The sequence below is a fragment of the Neofelis nebulosa genome, chromosome 15, assembly GCF_028018385.1.
Source record: "Neofelis nebulosa isolate mNeoNeb1 chromosome 15, mNeoNeb1.pri, whole genome shotgun sequence".
NCBI lineage: Eukaryota > Metazoa > Chordata > Mammalia > Carnivora > Felidae > Neofelis > Neofelis nebulosa.
In genome coordinates this window covers 51168880-51181825 of record NC_080796.1, presented here as the reverse complement: position 1 = coordinate 51181825, position 12946 = coordinate 51168880, and the positions used below count along the sequence as shown (strand labels likewise).

The window sequence follows — 12946 nt, the reverse complement described above, 5'->3', positions numbered from 1 at the left end:
TGAAGAAGCAAACAACAAAATCAAGGACAAATACTCATGTAGAACCAACTGTCAAGCATAGATATTCATTCATACAATACTCGTTGGGTCTTCAGGGAAGATATTTCTGAGGTGGTGATAAGAGTCAGCCGGAAGATCTAGAGGAGCATCACCCAAGAAATAGGAATAAAAAGTGCAAGTGCTATGAATAAGCCTGGCATGTGTGAACACCAGACAGAAGGCTATTGTGTTGGTCGTATAGAGTAAGTGGGACCTTGGTAGGAGATGAGATCTGAGAAGTAGACAGGGCCTAAAATTAAGTAGAGCAGAGGAAGGAGGGCAGCTATAAGTAAAATAAATAAAATAAAATAGTACTGTTCAGACAAAAATAAGGAGAAGTAGGAAAACATGAGAATGCAGGGCATTGGAGAATGCCAGTAAGTCAGTGATCAACAGTGTCAAATATTACAGAGGGTTTTTATCTATTCAGTTCAACAAATAATTAAGGAGCCCATAGTATATAATACCAGTCACTGTGATATGAGCAATTCATAGAGATTTTGGATTTGGAAATTGGAGGACATTGGTGACTTTTGTCTTAATAGCACCAGCATGTTAAAGATGTCAAAAGCCAGATAGCAGTAGGTTGAAGAATAAGTGGGAGATTGAAAACCAGACTAATTGGAAGATGATATTTGAAGGATCTTGGTTGTGAAGGAGAGAAGTATAGTACATTAACAACCTTGGAAAAAGGGATGAGATAAGGAATTTAAAATTGGAGAAGCTTGCATATCCATTTAAGAGAGAATAGTAGACAAAATGAGAGAGGGAAGGAATATACAATGGTTCATGCTCGATGGAAGAATTAAACTTTTGAAAAGCTAACTTGAATGAAATAAACACCTCATCGTCAACAAGTAAGAGAAAGGCTAAAGTTCAAACAGTTGTAGCCAAAGTTAAGGACATGTTAGTAAGAAATCTAGGGAACCCCACAGCTGGTAGTCTGAAATTTGTTATGTGTGAATGCAAGGATTTATTTGTTGATGACGGAACTATTGTGTTAGATGGCTTTTGAAGAAAATGATGAGACTGTGATGAAAGTTACTTTGGGAAATGGAATAGGAAGTAAATTGGGGGCATATAAATGGATTTTTGGCATTGCTGAATGTCCACCATGGCACTAATATAAATGGTTATGTAACATTTCTACAATAGTTTAAAGGTATGATATTTTATTATACAAGGAATTTTGCAGATTGATCCATTGGCTAGATATTAGCAAAGTTGATGGAAAGAACTGAGACAGAACTTTAAAAATTAAGATAGAGTAGGTCATGGGAGAGCACATTATAGTCTGAAAATCAAATCCATCCTTTGCCCTTTGTGTAAACAAAGTTTTATTGGAATACAGCCATGCTCATTTGTTTATGTATCCTTTAGGGCTGTGTTCGTGTTGAGTAGCTGGGACAGAAACATTTTATCTGGTTCTTTACATAAAAGGTTTTCTCCAAACCCTGGACTAGTTTATTCTATTATACTAATAAAAATGTATTCCAGAATTTCAATAGCCTAAAAAATTGAAGTTTATTTCCTGTTTATGCCCACTTCCAATGTAGGTCTGAAGGGACTCTGCTCATTATAGTAGCTGTAAGAATCAAGGGTAGAGACATCACCTCTCCATGGCTGTCCTTAATCCCTGCAGCTAGAAAAAAGAACATAAAAATTCACACAGTGGCTTTTTAAAACTTCCTCCCTAAAGGGAAACGTGTTACTTTACTCATTTTCTTGACCTGTGTAAATCAGACGACCACATCTAATTCTTGGCAAGGATATGAAATCCTACTAAGTGTCTGGAAGGAAGAGACTCAAGCTGTTTGTAAACAGTCCTAGGAGAATCACAGATGCCAGGGAAGTTGAATAGTTTGTAAGAAGAGTTGAAGTGATATGTCATGAGTTTATTGCCACATATAGAATATTATGATATATGTGATGGCTTTGGAGAAAGGATTCAAGAGTCCAGGGGGCACAAATATATCAGATGTGAGATATAGTGGTGGGACATGAATGATATGATGGGAAGGATGTAAGACTAAACTCACATTAATCCCATTTTATGCTGTGGTAGGGACAAAAAATAATAATACCCACTTTCTATATTTTTATGTACTTGATTATTTTAATGGGTAGTGATTTCAACATTACCTACATATTCTTTTTTTTTTCCCAGAAATCATATGTGCTTCTCCTCACATTGAAAATGGTAACTATGCACCAGAAAGCATCAGATACAGAAGTGGAGATGAAATCACATACAATTGTAAAACTGGCTTTGATCGTTCAACCCAAGGAAATACGGCAACATGTACAAATAGAGGCTGGGTACCTCAGCCAGGATGTACTAGTAAGTTCCATTCTATCTTGACCTACTTCTAAATTCTGAAATTATTGTCTCTTTAACAACAACAAAAATGAGTACACAGTAAATCCAAGTATTTGCCTTACTGTGTATGTAAAGCAGAGCCTACGGAGACATTCTTTTCAAAGTAGATAATTCTAATACAATCTAAGCCACATTTTTGAAAATTAAAAGCTATTTAATTTTTGCTATTTGGTATTAAATATGTGTTTGTGAATTTCTCTAACTAATGTAATTCTAATATCTGAATTAAACCATTTGATTTGTATTTCCCTGATGGTGAGTGTTATTGACCATCTTTTCATGTGTCTGTTAGCCATCTGGATGTCTTCTTTGGAAAATGTCTATTCATGTCCTTTGCCCATTTCTTAACTGGATTATTTGTTTTTTGTGTGTTAAGTTTGAGAAGTTATTTATAGATGTTTGCAAAAAAGACATCCAGATGGCTAACAGACACATGAAAAGATGCTCAACATCATACATCATCAGGGAAATACAAATCAGACTAAAATAACATATCACCTCATACCTGTCAAAATGGCTAAAACTAACAACACAGGAAACAACAGATGTTGGTGAGGTTAAAGAGAAAGGGTAAACCTCTTACGTTGTTGGTGGAAAATGAAACGGGTGCAGCCCCCCTGGGAAACAGTATGGAGTTTCCTCAAAAAGTCAGGGGCGCCTGGTTGGTTCAGTCTTTTAAGCTTCCCACTTCAGCTCAGGTCATGATCCTGTGGTTCATGAGTTCGAGCCCCATATCGGGCTCTGTGCTGACAGCTCAGAGCCTGGAGCTGCTTCGGATTCTGTGTCTCCCTCTCTCTCTGTCCCTCTCCTGCTCACACTGTCTCTCTCTCTCTCAAAAATAAATAATAAAGATTAAAAAAAATTTTTTTTTAAAGTCAAGCAATTACACTACTAGGTATTCGCTCAAAGGATACAAAAATAGTGATTCAAAGGGATACATGCGCCCCAATGCAGCATTATCAACAATAGCCAAAGTGTGGAAAAAGCCCAAATGTCCATCAGCTGATGAACGGATAAAGAACTTCTGGTATATATTTACTCTGGAAAATTCCTCATCCATCAAAAACAATAAAATCTTGCCGTTTGCAATGACATGGATGGAGCTAGAATATATTATGCTAAGTGAAATAAGTCAGAGAAAGACAAATACCATACGATTTCATTCATATGTGGAATTTAAGAAATGAAACAGATGAACATGGGAGGAAATAGAGGCAATACATAAAAGAGACACATAACTATAGAGAACAAACTGAGGGTTGCTGGAGGTGAGGTAGGCGGGGGAGGAGGGTTACGGGTTAAATAAGTGATGAGTATTAAATAGGGCACGTGTGTTTATGACCACTGGGTGTTATATGTAAGTGATGAATCCCTAAATTCTACTCCTGAAACTACTATTACACTAAATGTGAACAAACTGGAATTTAAATTAAAACTTGAAACAAATAACTTACCTAAAGCAATTTTACGTTCACAGCAAAATTGACAGGAAGGTACAGAAACTTCCTATACACTCAGTGTTGCCACACATGCATACCTTCCCCATTTATCAACATGCCCCCATCCCCAAAGGTATGTTTTTACATTGATGAATCTGCATTCATCCATCATATTACCCAAAGTCAGTAGTTTAGCTTAGAGTTCACTCTTGATGTACATTCTACAGGTTTGGACAAGTGACATATGTATATGTCAGGTTTGTATAGTGACATGTCCATCATTATGGTATCATACAGAGCTTTTCACTGCCCCAAAAATCCTCTGTGCTCCACCTATTGATTCCTCCCCTTGCTCGTTCTCTGCAACCAGAATGTCATATAGTGGGACTCATGCATCCTGTAGCCTTTTCAGATTTTTTTTTAAATTTTTTTTAATGTTTATTTATTTTTGAGGGAAAGAGAGACAGAGCGTGAGCTGGGGAGGGGCAGAGAGAGAGGGAGACACAGAATCCGAAGCAGGCACCAGGCTCTGAGCTGTCGGCACAGATCCCAATGTGGGGCTCGAACTCACAAACCACGAGATCGTGACCTGAGCCGAAATTAGTTGCTTAACTGGCTGAGCCACCCAGGCGCCCCCAGATTTTTTTTTTTTTTAATGCTGAGAAATAGCTTTTGTGATTCCTCCAAGTCTTTTCATGATATGAGAGGTCATTTCTTCTGGCTCTAAATGATACTCCATTGCCTGGATATATCACGGTTTCTTCATTAGATTCGTGTACTGGTGGACATCTTGGTTGTTTCTACGTTTTACCAGTTATGAATAAAGCTGTCATAATCAAATAAATAATAAATAAATAAAACATTTGGTAAGGCTAGTGTCATTGAACACCTAATATATTAGTTCTTTATTTCTGTGTAACAGATTTCCCCCAAAGCATATTGGCGTCAAACAACACACCTTTATCTTCTCAGAGTTTCTGTGGGTCAGGAATTTGGGAGTGGCTTAGCTAGCTAGTTCTGAGCCAGGCACTTCTTGTGTTGCAGTCAGGATGTTGACCTAGGCTGCAGTCACCTGATGGCTTGGTAGGGCCGGAGGATCTGCCTCCAAGACGGCTGACTCATGAGGCTTTTGGCAGGAAGCTTCAGTAACTTACCACATGGGAATCTCCATAGGCTTCACGAATGGTAGCTAACTTTCTCCAGAGCTCATGATCTGATAGAGAGAGCGGCAGAAGCTTCCATACCATTTACAAACTAGTCACACACTGTCACTTTAGCCATATCTAGACTTTAGAAGTGGGTCTCTAAGTCCTGCATACTCAAAGGGAGGAGAATTAGGCTCCTCTTTTTGAAGGGAGAAAAAGACACTGCAGAATTTTCCAAAACGATCCATGTAACAAAATTCCATTCAATTCAACAGAGTACTGTCTTTTTTCCTGGGGAATGTTTCCTCTACTCTTTTCCAGGTATTTTTTGTCTCTATAGTTCTATTCCTTTCCTTTCCATACCACATTTGGTTGTACAGGTGTACTGCACTTACGCTGGATAATATATGAATACATTATGATACAAAAAGTAGGTCAGTGGCCTCCATATTAATTCTAGGGATAACTCCAAAATGAATTTTCAAATCAAAAGACCCTATCATCAACATGAAACAGACCTTAATGTGTAAAACAATTATAATAAAAATACTGAATGATTGAATGATTGAGATATAATCGACATATAACATTATATTAGTTGCAAATGTGCAACATGATTTGATACTTTTATATACTGTGGAATGACTTCAAACACAATTGTAGTTAAATCTATCACCACATCGTTAACATGTTTTTTCTTGTGGAAGCACCTTTAAGATCTACTCTCTTAGCAACTTTCAAATATACAATGCAGTATTAATAACTGTAGTCACCATGCTGTCTGTACCTTACATCCCCATCATTTTATTATTTTATTACTGGTAGTTTGTACCTTTCGACCTCCCTTGACCCATTTCTCCTGCCCTTCAGGCCCTGCCTCTAGCAACCCCCACTCTGTTCTCTTTATCTAAGAGTTTGGTATTTTTAGATTCCAAATATAGCTCATGTAGTCTTTGTCTTTCTCTGTCTGATTTATTTCACTTAGCATGGTGCCCTCCAAGTCCATCCATGTCATCACAAATGGCAACATTTCCTTCTTTTATTGGCTGAATAATAATCCTAGTTTCTTATGCACTCATCCAGTAATGGACACTTAGATTGCTTCCACATTTTGACTATTGTAATAATGCTGCAGTGAATATGGGGCACATATGTCCTTTTCAGTTAGTGTTTTCCTTTCCTTCAGATAAATACCCAGAAGTGGAATTGTTGGATCATATGGTAGTTCTGTTAATTATTTGAGAAACCTCCATGCGGTTTTCATAGTGGCTGCACCAATCTACATTCCCATTAACAGGGCAGAAATGCTCCCTTTTCTCCATATCCTCACTAACATTTTTTTTTCTTTTTGATGAAGCCATGTAAACAAGTATCAAGTAATATCCTATTGTGGTTTTGATTTTCATTTCTCTGATGATAAGTTGAGCATCTTTCATGTGCCTTTTGGTCATCTGTGTTTCTTCTCTAGAAGCAATGTCTGTCCAGATTGTCTGCCCATGTGTTATTCAGATTGGGCCTTTAGTTATTGTTGTTAATGAATTATATGAGTTTTTAAAATATATTTTGGATGTTTCCCCTTATCAGACATATGATTTGCAAATATTTCCTCCTACTCATTAGGCTAGTCTTCAGTTTGTGGATGGTTTCCTTTATTGTGCAGAAGTAGTTGGTTTAATGCAGTCCCACTTGTTTAGTTTTGCCTGGATTGCCTTGCTTTTGGTGTGAATTCTACAAAATAATTGCCAAGATCAATGTCAACGAACTTATCCCCTATGTTTTCTTTCAGGAGTTTTATGTTTTCAGGTCTTTCATCCATTTTGTGTTAGTTTTCGTGTATGTTGTAGATAGTGTTCCAGATTCATTCTTTTGTATGTGGCTGTCCAGTTTCCACAACACCACTTATTGAAGAGACTGTCCTCTCCTCACTGCATATTCTTGGCTTCTTTGTCATAAACTATCTGGCCTTAAATGTATGAGTTTATTTCTAGGCTCTCTGTTCTGTTGACCTATGTGTCGGATGCTAATACTGTACTGTTTTGATTACTCTAATTTTGTAATATAGTTTGAAACCTGGAAGCATGATGCCTCTAGCTTTGTTCTTCTTTCTCAGGATTTCTTTGACTATTTGGATTCTTTTGTGATTACAAACACATTTTAGGATTGCTTCTTCTATTTCTGTGAAAAATGCCTTTAGAATTTTGATAGGAATTGCACTGAATCTCTATAGATAGCTTTGGGTGGTATGAACATTCTAACAATATTAACTCTTCCAATTCATGAATATGGACTATCTGTCATTTATCTGTGTCTTTGATTTACTTCATCGTTGTCTAGAGTTTTCAGGATACAGATCTTTCACCTTCTTGGATAGATTTATTCCTGGATATTTTCTTTGTTTTGATGCTATTGTAAATGGGATTGTTTTCTTAATTTCCTTTTTTGATAGTTTATTATTAGTGTGTAGAAACATACCAGATGTTTGTACATTGATTTTGTATCCTGCATTTTTACTGAATTCATTTATTAATTCACAGGAGTTTGGGTGGAGTTTTTAGGGTTTTATGTATATAATATCATGTCATCTGAAAATAGTGACAGATTTATTTCTTCCTTTCTTGAATGGATGCCTTTTCTTTCTTTTTCTGCCTAAGTACTCTAGTTAGGACTTCCAGTACTAAGTTGTTGAATAGAAGTGGTGAGAGTGGGCATTCTAATCTTGGTCCTGATCTTCATTATTAAGTATAAAGTTTGTGTGGAGTGGTCATATATAGCTTTATCACAATGCAATATGTTCACTCTACATCCACTATGTTGAGAGTTTGATCGTAAAAAATGTAGAATTTTATCAAATGCTTTTTGTACATCTATTGAGATGATCATGTGATTTTTTTATTCCCTCCTTTTATTAATGTGGTTTATCACGCTGATTTGTGGGTGTTGAACCATCCTTGCATCCCTAGAATGAGTCCCCTACTTGATTAAAGTGTATCATCCTTTTAATGTATTATTGAATTCAGTTTGCTAACATTTTGTTGAAGATTTTTGCACCTAAGTCTTTTAGGTATTGGGCTGTAATTTTCTTTTCTCATGGTGTTTTTCTCAGGTTTTGATATCAGGATAATGCTGGCCTCATAAAACAAGTTTGGAAGTAATCCCTCCTCTTCTATATTTTGGAAGAGTTAGAAAAGTATTGGGATCAATCCTTCTTTAAATGTTTGATAGAAATAACCAGTGAAGGCATCTGGTCTTAGACTTTAGTTTTTGTGAGGTTTTAGGCTACTGATTTAATCTCCTGACTAGTAATTAGTCTTTCAGATTTTCTATTTCTTCATGAGTTAGTCTTGGTAGGCCGTATGTTTTTATGAATTTATCCATCTCTTCTATGTTGTCCAATTTATTGTTGTATAATTGTTCATAGTAGTCTCTTATGGCCTTTATATTTCTCTGGTATCAATTGTACATCTCCTCTTTCATTTCTGATAATATAAAGGTAGGTGTGTGTGTGTGTGTGTGTGTGTGTGTGTGTTTGTATACACACACACATACACGCGCATATCTGAGTTTTCTCTTTTTTCTTGGTGAGTCTAATTAATGGCTTGTCAATTTTGTTTATCTTTTCAAAATTCTGCCTTTAGTGTTATTCATCTTATTGGTATTTCTATTGATATTTTCTATTTTTTAAGCCTTTATTTCATTCATTTCCACTCTGATCTTTGTCATTTCCTGCCTTCTATTAACTTTCGGTTTTGTTTGTTCTTCATTTTCTAGCTCCTTGAGATGTAAAATTGGTTCATTTGAGGTTTCTTCTTGATGTAAGCATGTACTATGATAACTGCTTTTGCTGCATTTCATAAGTTTTGATATGTTGTATTTCCATTTTCATTTGTCTCTTGGTAGTTTTGATCCTCTTTTACTTTTTTTTAAAATTTGACCCATTCAGTAGCATGTTGTTTAATCTCCACGTATTTGTGGATTTCCCAGTTTTATTCCTGAAATTGATTTATTAGTTTCATACCATTGTTCTCAGAAGAGCTATTTGATATGATTTCAGTCTTCTTAGTGTTAAGACTTGTTTTGTGGTATAACGTATGTCTGTCATAAAGAAGGTTCCATGTATGCTTGATAAGACGGTGTGTTCTGTTAGTTTTATATGGATATTCTGCATATGTCTGGTAAGTACATATGGTCTAACATCACAACGTCAATGTCTCCTTATTGATTTTTTCCTCGATGATCTATCCATTGATGAAAGTGGGAGTATTAATTATTTATTACTGTCTATTTTCCCTTTATTTCTGTTAATATTTGCTCTACATTTTAGGTGCTCTTATGTTGGCTGCTTAAAATTTACAGGTATTAGGGGCGCCTGGGTGGCGCAGTTGGTTAAGCGTCTGACTTCAGCCAGGTCACGATCTCGCGGTCCGTGAGTTCGAGCCCCGCGTCAGGCTCTGGGCTGATGGCTTGGAGCCTGTTTCCGATTCTGTGTCTCCCTCTCTCTCTGCCCCTCCCCCGTTCATGCTCTGTCTCTCTCTATCTCAAAAATAAATAAAAAACGTTGAAAAAAAAATTAAAAAAAAAAAATTTACAGGTATTATATTCTCTTATGGGATGAACCCCTTTATGTAATGCCCATCTTTGTCTTTTATTACAGTCTTTGTGTTAAAACGTCTATTTGTCCTATATAAATATAGGTACACTAGCTTTTGTGTTTTTATTGTTTTTTGTTTTTGTTTTTGTTTTTTTTGAGCGAGGGAGAGAGAGCACAAGCAGGAGAGAGAGAGAGAGAGAGAGAGAGAGAGAGAGAGAGAGAGAGAGAGAGAATTGTAAGCAGGCTCCATGCCCAGAGTGGATCCTGACATGCAACTTGATCTCACAGCTGTGCATCATGACCTGCAGTAAAATTGAAGGTCGGGTGCTTAACTGACTGAGCCACTGTTTTGTTTTCATTTGCATGGAATATCTTTTTCTATCCCCTCACTTTAAGTCTATGTGTCCTTATTTCTGAACTGAGTCTCTTGTAGGCAGCATATAGATGGGTCCTTTTTTTTTTTTTTTTTTAATCTATTCAGCCATGCTATATCTTTTGATTGGAGTATTTAGTACATTTACGTTTAAAGTAATTATTGAGGGGCGCCTGGGTGGCGCAGTCGGTTAAGCGTCCGACTTCAGCCAGGTCACGATCTCGCGGTCCGTGAGTTCGAGCCCCGCGTCAGGCTCTGGGCTGATGGCTCGGAGCCTGGAGCCTGTTTCCGATTCTGTGTCTCCCTCTCTCTCTGCCCCTCCCCCGTTCATGCTCTGTCTCTCTCTGTCCCAAAAATAAATAAAAATAAATAAATAAATAAATAAATAAATAAAGTAATTATTGATAGGAGTGTGCTTATTGCCATTTTGTTGTTTTCCCATTTTTTGTAATTCCTTTTGTCCTTTCTTCTTCTCTTGCTGTATTTCTTTGTGATTTATTTTCTGCAGTAGTATGCCTAGATTTCTTTCTCTTTAATTTTTGTGCATCTACCAAAAGTTTTTGCTTTGTGATTACCACAAGGCTTCCATAAAACAATTTGTATTTATAACAGTCTACTTTAACTTGAAAAGAACCTAGCTTTCATTGTGTTCTAATGCTCTACTTTTTCACTCCTCCCATGTTTTTATTTTTGATGTCACAATTTACATGTTTTGTGTATTTTTTAATGAATTATTTTAGTTATACTTATTTTTACTTCTTTTGCCTTTTTAACCTTCCTACTAACTTTATAATTGACTAACCCACCACCTTTACATTAGATTATTTTGAATTTTACTATATATTTACCTTTACAAATGAGATTTATATGTTTTCCTGTTACTAATTAGCACCCTTTTACCTCAACTTAAAGAATTCCTGTTAACAGTTCTCATAATGCTGGTCTCATGGTGATTAACTTCTTTAGCTTTTGCTTGTCTGGAAAACTTTTTCTCTCTGTGTACCAAGTTGTTTTCCTCTTGCTGCTTTTCAGATTCTTTGTCTTTAACTTTTGACATTTTTTTAAAATTTTTTTTTTAACGTTTATTTATTTTTGAGACAGAGAGAGACACAGAGCATGAACAGGGGAGGGGCAGAGAGAGAGGGAGACACAGAATCTGAAACGGGCTCCAGGCTCTGAGCTGTCGGCACAGAGCCCGACGTGGGGCTCGAACTCACTGACCGTGAGATCATGACCTGAGCCGAAGTCGGACGCTTAACCGACTGAGCCACCTAGGCGCCCCTAACTTTTGACATTTTAACTATAACGTGCATTGGTGTGGGTTTCTTTGAGTTCATCATTTTTGCAACTCTATAGGCTTCCTGTATCTATATGTCTATTTTCTTTCCCAGGATAGGGAAATTTTCAGTCACTATTTTTTCAAAAGAAGTTTCCTGCCCCTTTCTTCTGGAACTCCTATAGTGTAAATGTTGGTCTGCTGAGGTTGTCCCATCAGTGTCCATCAGTGTAAAGTCTTTATACATTTTTATTCTTCTTTCTTTGTGCTGGTTTGATTGAGTGAGTTCTCCCAGCCTGCCTTTAAGTTACTGATCCTTTTTTCTACTTCCTCTAGGCTGCTGTTGAAACACTTTATTGTATTTTTCAGTACGATTATTGTATTCTTCAGCTCTGTGACTTCTACTTGGTACTTTCTTATATTTTCTCTTTGTTGAAATACTCCCTATGCTTACCCATTCTTCTCCTAAGCTTAGTGAGGATCTTTATAACCATTATTTTTAACTCTTTATCACTTATTTTAAGGTAAATCACTTATTTTCATGCAGTTAAAGGCTTTTTTTCTGTGGTTTTATCTTGTTCTTTCAGTTTTAACGTATTCCTCTTTTTCTTAATTTTCCTTGATTCTCTGTGGTTGGCTTCTGTGCATTAGAAAAAATAGCCACCTCTGCTAGTCTTGAAGGAATGGGGTCACTTAGGAGATAATCATTATTGTTCAACCCTAGCCTAGTTCATGGATGTCTCTCAAGTCTTGTGATTGTATAATTAGCCAGTATTATTTTTAGTGTCTCCCAGTAGTTGACAGTTTGTCAAGACCTGACAGTGTCCCAGAAGGAAGGGTCTCAGTCAGCACCTAGATTCAGGCTGATTGGAAGCCAGGCCCTCAGGCAGCAAAGGTTAAAGTATGCACATATACCCCTTTCAAGGGAAGACTGGGAGATGTCCGCTCCTTCTGAACTGAGCAATGGAGTGATAGCCAGTTCAGAACTGTTTCTTTTAACTGCTATCATCTCTTTGAATTCATGAACACAAGCCCTGGAGGCCACTGAGGCAGGAGATCAAGGGGCAACACCTGGACATCTATCACAAAGCCCAGGGCACCAGATGCAAAAACTGGGCACCAGATGTGTGTATAAGCACCCTTCTAGGAGATACCAACACTCTGGAATGCAGCAAAAACATAACTGTGGTCTCTGGAGGTCTCTGGAGAGGATTACAGTTGGCCCTTAGTTGTCTGTTGAGTGAAAAGCCTGTTTCTCAGGCCTCACCTATGAAGATAGGCTAATAGGCCTCTTTCACATAAAACATATATTCTTTAGTCTCCTACCTCTCTTCTGTGCACTGGGTGGTATCTGGTTGAGAACTTTCTCCATTTGTGACAGTCCTGTGGGACCCACAATCATAAGCATAGCTGGTCACCAGAGCCAGGCAGTCTAGAGGTAAACCCTGGCTGGCTGACACAGAAGCCAGGGTGCCATAGAAAAGTATAAGCTCCATTCCTAGAGATACCTTTGACCTAGAGGGAAGCAGAGGAATATCACAAAGATGGCCTCCAGTGGCTTCTGTCCCCAGAGAACACCTAAGTAGGACCCTAGATGTGTGCCAAACCAGAAGTCTGCTCCTCAAGCCAAAACTACAGGAAAGGCCAACAGGCATTTCGTAGAAATATTGAGATTATAGTTCAGTCTGTAGCTATAGTGTGCCTTT

General features: G+C 37.3%; 1 protein-coding gene across 6 annotated transcripts in view; it reads left to right on the top strand.

Moving 5' to 3' along the window:
- Positions 1–12946, top strand: part of LOC131495384 (complement factor H-like) — a 97612-nt gene that overhangs the window by 32025 nt on the left and 52641 nt on the right. For all 6 annotated transcript variants that reach the window (XM_058700278.1, XM_058700279.1, XM_058700280.1 and 3 more), the window contains one exon: positions 2207–2380. In XM_058700278.1, coding sequence (XP_058556261.1) covers positions 2207–2380 — 174 coding nt within the window. The remainder of the gene's footprint in view (positions 1–2206; positions 2381–12946) is intronic.